Source organism: Aulonocara sp. 'chitande type north' Nkhata Bay, linkage group LG18 (genome assembly GCF_057382095.1).
Source record: "Aulonocara sp. 'chitande type north' Nkhata Bay isolate Kocher_YH1m ecotype deep benthic linkage group LG18, A_spYH_male_GT1.1, whole genome shotgun sequence".
NCBI lineage: Eukaryota > Metazoa > Chordata > Actinopteri > Cichliformes > Cichlidae > Aulonocara > Aulonocara sp. 'chitande type north' Nkhata Bay.
The window spans coordinates 28,890,940-28,900,057 of NC_141361.1; the positions used below are offsets into that span (position 1 = coordinate 28,890,940).

General features: G+C 40.9%; 2 protein-coding genes across 2 annotated transcripts; one reads left to right on the forward strand and one right to left on the reverse strand.

Annotated features, from left to right (window-relative positions):
- Positions 1 to 2,056: 2,056 nt before the first annotated feature.
- Positions 2,057 to 3,793, reverse strand: LOC147308889 (caspase-8-like). The gene is made up of 5 exons (XM_086272132.1): positions 3,393 to 3,793; positions 3,284 to 3,315; positions 3,056 to 3,158; positions 2,424 to 2,973; positions 2,057 to 2,335 (listed from the first exon to the last, which is right to left on the reverse strand). The coding sequence occupies exons 1-5, from the start codon at positions 3,727 to 3,729 to the stop codon at positions 2,197 to 2,199; spliced, it is 1,161 nt and encodes a 386-aa protein (XP_086128258.1). The 5' UTR covers positions 3,730 to 3,793; the 3' UTR covers positions 2,057 to 2,196.
- Positions 3,794 to 7,206: 3,413 nt separating this feature from the next.
- On the forward strand, positions 7,207 to 8,805 carry LOC147308890 (E3 SUMO-protein ligase ZBED1-like). Its single transcript, XM_086272363.1, has 2 exons — positions 7,207 to 7,661; positions 7,911 to 8,805. The coding sequence occupies exons 1-2, from the start codon at positions 7,276 to 7,278 to the stop codon at positions 8,560 to 8,562; spliced, it is 1,038 nt and encodes a 345-aa protein (XP_086128489.1). The 5' UTR covers positions 7,207 to 7,275; the 3' UTR covers positions 8,563 to 8,805.
- Positions 8,806 to 9,118: the final 313 nt, after the last annotated feature.

The window sequence follows — 9,118 nt, forward strand, 5'->3', positions numbered from 1 at the left end:
TCTGGGTAATTTTATGCAAAGCAGTCTTATCCCACACTTTTCCTGCTTAGCATTTTTCTGCTACGGAAGGGAAGCTGACGACCAAATCTCTGTTGGCATGGCAACGACGCTGCAGTACCGTAAAGACCATTGTATGTGTGAATTGTAGGCTGACTATTCACCACCAAATCTAGAGGAAGGAATTATACAAAAATAGAGGCGCTGTACATAAGCTAATAAAAAACAAAACAAAGAACACTGATTACTATTCCTCCTAAAAACCAGCAATTAATTTTTGTGAATTAATTTACTTAAGTCTGAGATCTTTACATCAAGCAAACAATTATGCAATACAATATACAATAGTGAATTCAGATCATAATTCTGATTGCAAAAGCTGTTAGACAGAACAATCTTAAAAACAGTCCTACTGTACTGTCAGGAGGACATCCTGGGCCACATTTGTGGGGGTCAGTCTAGCAGGCAACATGCTTGCTTTTCAAAATGATGGTCATTTCATATGTTATAGCAACAAGGGAGCTTAAGTGATCTTTTTTTTTTATTATTTAAAAGGGACAGTGCAGTTTAACATATTTCAAGTGCAAGACATGAAACTGATGTACCGCACACAGGTTTATAGCTACTGCTAATTTTCAACAATTGTCCCTTGTTGGGCTTACAATCTAAATAGATACATTTGTAGATATTATGTTTCTGTTGCTAAAAGTCGATTTTTTTTCATTCAATATTCTTGGGGATTCTTATTTTGAATTTAGTAGGACTTCAGAAATGTACAGTAAACCTATCCCACTTAACCTTAAACAAATGTTTGATTCAGTGTCCTTTGTAGTGGACAGCAAGACTCCCACATTTTCAATCTGTGTCCACACTTCAGGAAGCAGAGGGCTGAGTGATGTAGAGTTCTTTTAAATTCTGGATTTCACTCAGTCAGACTTGCATATAGGATGAGGTGGAGGAGTGCAGGGAGGTGAGAGTCAGAGGGCACACCAGCTTCTGAGGAGCCTGAGAAGGAAGCCACTGTCACTTATGGACAAGCGTGTAACCAAAGGTGTTTTTTGGCTCTACCCGTTCTTTCTTTATGGATTCAATTTCAACCCTATTAACACTGGGTTGAAAGACTAACAATAAACATGAAAACAGGGCAACTCTGTCTATAACCACCATGACTGGAGGATCACTGATTGCATCAGTGATCAGACAGCCAGGTTCTTGAAAGTGTCAAAGCACACAAACCAAAGGGAGATGCTCATCTCTGCAGGCAGCCCAAACATTTATAAGCTGCATATCATACGTTAATATCTATGACATGACTTGAATCTGGATATATTCAGTACTATTTATAGCAATTTCAATGCATATAGACAGATTGTTTAAGACTGTTACTTTCCAGCACTGACAAGATGACTTCAATGTGTGATCAGACGATAGAAGGCCAGTGCAGATGTTTCCTACAGCACTTACGCAATACCTATTAACCATAATAGGCTTCAGCTGTGGTCTCTTTGCTCCAGCACAGACTACTCAAACACTGGGATGTCCTTCTCTGAACTTCACCTTCCTTTTTTAAATCAAGTATTTCCCTTCATCTAACAGTTCAGAGATCCACATGAAAAAAACAAAACAAAATGAGGGACAGAAGAAAATAAACAACATTTCTGAAAAAAGGTTTTGCTGGAACATGTTTCTTTCAACCACATATGGTAACCATGGTAACTTTCAGGATTTGTGGAGGGAGAAATCAAGTCAAACTGTTCTGAAGCAAACTGATGTATTCTGAGAGAATTAAAAGACATAACAAGTGAAATGTAACATTTTTATTGTTACTATCAGGAGAGTGTTGTGAGATTTGTTGTTTGAAATAAAAGTAACTTTTTTGATTAAGTAATGTTACTAGGTTTAAGAATGTAAAGGCTCAGTTTAGGAAAAGCACCCGTGAAGCTCTACTGCAGCACATGTAAAAACCTCCCAACACAAATAACACCAGGTGTGTTCCCAGTCTGAGATTTATTCTTTGATATAAAACTGCTACAGTATAAAATGCAACACCTCAATGCGAGATTCAGATTTAGAAAAATAAAAGATTTAAAATGATGGAAAATATAAAGGGAACATTTTAAGAAACATAATAAGTAACTCTGATAAGTAATCATGCATCCCTAGTTGCACAGTAAGATGTGCTGTATTTCCATGATGACTTCAGGTGCACTGAGGTGGCAGCACAAGTTTCTTTCTCAGGGTGAATCTCACTTCAGGCATCTGCTTGGCCAACGAGGAGGTCTCTCTATGTGCTACATCATCGTTCACGTAGTGGAGGATGGAGACGATGTCTTCGCCCCTAAGAGCATTTATAGAGATACAAAAACATGTTGATATCACTGTCAGGGTCAGTGTGCACATGTGTTTGGTGATTTTAAAACAATTACCTGGGACAGCGCTCCTTCAGCTGCTCACAAAGAGACTGAACGAACCAGCTTCCATCGACTATATGTCTAAATGAAGCATGATCTTCAACAGTGGCTATGGCAACCAGAACATCAGCTTCCTCAGGGATGGTAGACGGTGAAGTATCATCATCAATCTCCATATCGTTCATCTGCACTCCACGCTGTATGTTACTTCCTTGGCAGGCCTGGATCAAGAACACTTTGGGCTTACCGGTGAGGACGGACTGGTCACACCCCCTGAACTTCCGGGTAATTTCTTTAATGGGGAGGGGGTTCCTGTCAGTTCCCAAAGCTACACCCCTTTTTCCGTGACTCAGAATAGAGCAGATGAAAGCATCACCGTGCTCAAGAACCTGCTGAGGATCAACAAAGCTGCTGCCATCCCACTCTTTAAAGTTGAACTTCTGCAGCTGAGACATGTCTGCCAGGGAAGCAACAAACGTCAGTGCCTGATCCATCTGATCCTTGTTCAGGTCTTCACACATCAGCACTCTGAAGCCCAGACACTTGAACACCTCTGCCAAGCTTTCTGCAAAAAATGTAATTAGAGAAAAATATTTAAGCACCAGATACTAACAAGAAAGAATAAAAAATCTGCCCCTGAAACTTACGGGCGTCTTTATCTGTCCCTCTTCTCTGTGAACCATCCTTGAAGTTCTTATTGTTTATGATCACGCAGAGGCCGATGGGCCGGCTAATGATTTGATAAACATCCTAAAGAGTGGACACCAAGATTTTACATGTGTTACTACAGGATGTGTAACCACAGAATCTCATCTACATATCTGCCTCAAGCGATGTCACAAGTGTAGGAGGCTGGTTCTGCATCAGCATCTTACCTGTGACATATTCCCATCTTGTGGCAGAACATGTGAGGGAAGAACAATAAAACTGAGGTAAACAACCAAACACAGAGTGTTTCTATACTGTGTTACGTGTGTGTGTTACCGTGCTGACATGAAGACACTTGGACAGGCTCGGATAAAAGGGGGGTACAACTCAGCTGTAACCTCGCCAGCAGAGGGAAAGTTTCTTTAATGGCGCCATCGGTTTGCAGGAGGTTCAGGAAGTCTTTGCATTTATCTTCTCCTTTATTCATGATCTTATCCACGAGCTCATTGACGTGTGTCTCCGCATTTGCGTTGCTGATGCTTTTAAGATTGTTGTATTCCCGGTGAGTGATCAGCTTATTCTCATAAACTTTGTTGAGAATTAGCCTGTGGTCTCCGGACAGAATCTCATGAATGGCTGTTTTATTGCTCCTTATTGCATTTTGGGCCAACATGCTGAATCTGCGCAAAGGAAAGAGTCAGAGGTGATCCTAAACACTACTGTCTATGAGAACGAAGTGGTTTATTACAGCTTACTATCGTAATAATAGCTGCACATTATATTACATAAAACGAAATTCTCTTACGGTGAAATGTATGGTTGTAGTTGTGTGTCTTATTTTGAAAGAACTATTTACGCGTTACCATAGCGACCAGAGAGCGTTAAGAAGCAGAGAGGAGGATGTCACTGTCATTGTTGCTGGCGCACAGCTCAAGTCACGTTTATTATTATATTTACAAAATACCACAGTTTCTTTTTTTTTATTCTTTTGTTGTATTTATCCGCGACACCTTAAAGGTCGTTCCCTGAAAATATTGTCTGACATTAAAGTGGTCTGTGGTGCAAAAAGGTTGGGGACTCCTGCTGTACAGTACAGAATGCGCTTAGCTTGTCGAATTTACATAAATCTTCGATCGCTAGCAGTGTAACTCTGAAGTGCTGTACTGTATGTTTGTAAGTTTTCTCACAAACAAACACTACAATGCCGACGAAACGTTTTGCACCCTCAAATGCACCTTTATGTTTCATTCCATAATACTGGACTTATGTTTCTACGAAGGTTTGAACTCTAAGAGTGTTTAAACAAAAGAGAAAAGTGTGAAAATGTTCGTTCCTGTCTGAGAAAAGTGTATAAAGCATGTAGTGAGGGGTTTTACAGTCTTAACATCTATAATAATTGTAAAAAATAAAGTTGGCTACTTCACGGATTTCACCTACCGCGGGTTATTTTTTGAACGTAACACCAGCGATAAACGAGGGGCTGCTGTATTATTAATAGTAGTGTCTGGGACATCTAATTGATTAACATCAACATTGATTATTATGCACTATTATTTTTGTTCAAGGAGAGCAAAAAATATGAAACTCTCTCTCAGCTTGTTTGTTGCCAAAAATGGCTACTTTTTGTGTATGTTCACAAAATGCTATAAAATGTATATTTCTTAAAACATTTATCTACTTTTACCGATGTGACTCTTTAAAATAGCACCAGTCCTTTTCATCAAAATCAAAATTGTATCTAAATTTTTTACTCTTTATAGCCAGTTAGGTTATATATTACCATTAACTTTTCAGATAAAACGGTGATAAAGTCCTAATGTTTTCATGAAACTTCCTTTTTATCCCCATCTGAGCATCGGGGAAAAGGCTGTCTTGCAATTGTTGAGGTCACTAGTGTGTGCCCCATTTCTTCCGGGATCACTCTCTTTATAGGTTTTAGTGGACTCCTAGTACTGCGAAGTGGTTTCATGGTACAAAGGGATTGTATTCCAAGATCTGGGAGACTGTAGAAATGAGCAGTGATGCCCTTCCTACCATCTTTCCAGAAAAATAAGTGATCTGGAAGCTGTTAGGCTTACTTACAGCAGCAGCACTTTCTGCACCTGCATAAACTCCAGGACACATTTACTAACGGTGTTGCTGTATGTGCTGCAGCTTTGAATTTGTTAATAATATATATTTTGTTAATATTTTGGCTATGGTGTCTTGTTTTGAAATGTACAAGAGTAAAAGTGTTTTTAGCATGTGCTTCAAAGCTAAGTTTGACTGGGAAACTCAAAGCTCAATAGGCTGCATCAACAGAAATTCACTGCAGCCTATGTAATATTTCATGCGTCATAATTTATTCTACTCTATCTTGCAAATACATATTTGTGTGGCAATGTCATGCACAACACACACAACTATTAGATCCTTAAGATCAAACCCGTGTCATTCTTTTGGTCCACTGCAGTGCAGTAGTCAAAAAAAAAGAATAAGTGAAGTGTCCACAGATGGCCAGGATAGAGCCCAGAGTGTTAATGTTTAAAATGTATAAAAATATTATTGATTGCAATTCTTTACTGTTATTATCAACAATAAGCTTTTTATTTTGAAATTACAAGTTTAAAAAAATGCTGTTACATTTACATTTAATGCTGTTACACTGTAATCCTTTATTATAAGTATGGACACAGAATAAAGTGAACAACATTTTGAAATAAGTTTAATTGGAATTTTGTACTACGCAAAAAACAAAACAAAAAAACAACAACAACAACATATTAAACAAACAAACAAACACAGCCAGTGCCTTCATTTGTCCATTACATGTCAAACATAGCACTGACCCTTAGTCCCTGCTCATCAGCACATGCTTTCAAAAAGAGCTCCATGTCCTCTGCAAACTGAAAAACAAAGAGGAACAAGTCCCTTGCTCCAGTGTCTTCTTCCTCTGACATGTCTATTAAGACCCTCTGCTGGTCCCCTTGATTTAAGGACAGATATTTGGGCATTGTTACATGTCCACGGAAAAGTGCCTTATTTTGGACAACCCACTGCACAGCAGGACGCAGATCTTCAACAACTGCTGGCTCCTGTGTCAGGCAAATGGGGATGAAAACATAGTTATTTCTCTGTTGCAGAACAGTTTTTTAACAGTTATTCAAATTTCACTAACCATGTAATTACACTACTGTTTAAAGTGAATACTGACCTGACTGACTTCCTGGAACTTGCGCTTTTTCAGTCTGAAAATGGGCACGTGTTGTCCTTCAAGCACAGCTTTGGCTTCCTCTCTCCAGTGTGCAAATAGCTTGCCAGAGCTATGAAGAGTAAGGCCACAGTGAGGGCATGTCATTTTCATGGACTTTCCATCAGCTGCAGTTTTATTGAACACAGAGGGTAGAGCCAATGAATGTTCTAACTATAGCTGTCGAAATTAACGCGTTAATTGCGATAATTAAATTTTGGAATAAATTACGTTAGAATATTTAACTATTTAGCGCAACACGCAGATAAGTCGCTCCCATAATTCCACTTGATTTGTTTACCGCGCCACTGAAAATGGAGAAGCAGGAACAGGATGGCCTTCTGGATGGGGAATTTAAATACAAGAAGAACATAGATGGGACAATAAACAAACGCGTTGTAATTTGCACTCACTGTAGTAAAGAGTTTCAATTTCACCGTTCAAATTCGACCTTAAAATACCACCTGAATGCCAAACACGCATTTGTCGGGGCAGCAGCTTCACCCGGCCTGCATCAGACCACTCTTAGTGAACGCAGGCCACTCGGTAAGTCTTCTTTGGACAAACTGACCGACAATATAGCCAAATGGATAGCAAAGGACTGTAGACCGCTAAGCATTGTGGAGGACAAGGGCTTTGCGGATGTTTTAAAGGTTGTATCTCAGGACGCGTCCTACAAGCCCCCAGCGAGAAGCACAATAACAATTCGAATCCACGAACTGTATGAAACGGAGAAATAGAAAAAAGAAGAGGCTTTAGTTCACACAGAATGCGTGGCTCTGACAGGAGACCACTGGACATCATTGAGTAATGACAATTACCTGGGATTTACTGCGCATTTAATCACTGAAGCCTGGGGTCTGACATCCTTTGCGCTGACTATAATGAAAACGGAAGAGCGGCACTTTGCGGAGGTTTGTGCAGAGCAGTTCCAGACTGTGGAGAATTGAGGAGAAGGTGACAACAGTAGGCACGGACAGTGCGCGCAATATGATCGCCGCGGCTCGCATCATGCCATTCAATCACATGCCGTGTACCGCGCACATTCTACAGAGATGCATCACAGTGAGTCTCGCAGACAGTGGCTTTGTCACTGCGCTGGCCAAATGCCGCAAAATTGTTGGCCATTTTAAGCACAGCCCAGCAAACACAGCAGAGCTGAACGCAGAGCAGGTGTCACTGGGGCGCAAGCAGGAGCCGTTGGCCCAGGACGTGCCTACGCGCTGGAACTCCACGCTGGAGATGGTGAAGCGCTTGATCCGCAACCAAACTGCAGTAACCGCGACTCTGGATAAACAAAAGCATAAACTTGTCCTCCTGACGCCTCCAGAGTGGGACAAACTCCAGAGACTGGAGACACTTCTAGAGCCCTGCAGGTGAGCCTGTCATTGTGACCATAATTGTAGGTTTAGATTAAATGTATCAAACATACATCTTAAATCAGTTTTGTTATTATGAAAATGTCTTATTTAAAAAATAAATGAAATCAAATATTTTATTAATATTACCTAGTATTAAAAAGCTTTTTTTAATTTGCTGTCTTATCTGTGTGTGTGTGTGTGTGTGTGTGTGTGTGTGTGTGTGTGTGTGTGTGTGTGTGTGTGTGTATTCCACTGCCACTGCAGATATGTGACTGAACTGCTGGGAGGAGAGGCCTACGTCTCCTGCTCTGTAGTTCTACCAGCCTTCTGCCACCTGCGCCGTGTCATGGAAGTAACTGATGAGGACCCTGCATATGTGGTGAGGTTTAAAGAGAAGTTTAAGGAAGACCTTGCTTCCCGCCAGGAACATACCAACTATGCATGGCTCCAGATCGCAACTGCACTGGACCCACGTTTTAAAGACCTACGCAGTGTGCCCAAGACTGACAGAGAAGCAGTGTGGACCACACTGGCAGGCATGCTGCATGAAGACTCTCCTAGAAGATCACACACTGCAGAAGAAGGTCCAGCCAAGAAGAGGCTGAGCCTGCTGCAGATGGACTCTGACTCTGAGTCAGAGGAGGAGGTACAGCAGGACAGAGCCATACAGTGCTACAGAGCAGAGCCCTGCACTGCCTTAGAGGACTGTCCCTTACAGTGGTGGGCAGCTTATGCAGGAGCCCACAGCCAGCTGGCCCGCCTTGCTCGCAGATACCTGGCCACTCCTGCCTCCACAGTGCCCTGTGAGAGGCTGTTCTCTGTAGCAGGGCACATTGTGAACAAGAAGAGGTCTGCTCTGCACTCAGAGAACGTGGACAAGTTGGTTTGTCTCAGCAACTGGCTGAAGGATGAGTAGACCAGAGGACCGTGTGTTTAGAGCTTGTTCTATGGTTGAATGTGATTTAAACAATACTTTTCACTGTTGTTCATATTTTTTTGCACTAATCTACCTTACCCAAAAGGATGATTGGAGATTTTTTCTATTTTGCCTGTTGAATTAGGCCTATGTTCTGTGAACTTGAAGATGTATATGGATAAAACAATGTGCTAGATTTAAACGGGTGGAAAACATTCAGTAAAAATCCCTCACAATTATTTGAAGCCCTGTTCTTCTTGTACTGCTTGTACTCACAATTCATAATAAATAAAACAAACAAGTGTGTTAAAAACCACTATCTGTCCCGATTTTTACACATATATACACATATACACATATATTTCGAGTTGCGATTAATCAATTTTTAGGCTGTGATTAATTCGCTTCCAGCACAACACCCAGCCTACGTCAGACCACGCTGAGTGAACGCAGGCCACTCAGCATGGTCTTAGCATTAAATAACACTAACAAGTGTGTAAAAATCCGCTATCTGTCCGTATGTTTGCACACATTTTGGTCATATTTCGAGTTGCGA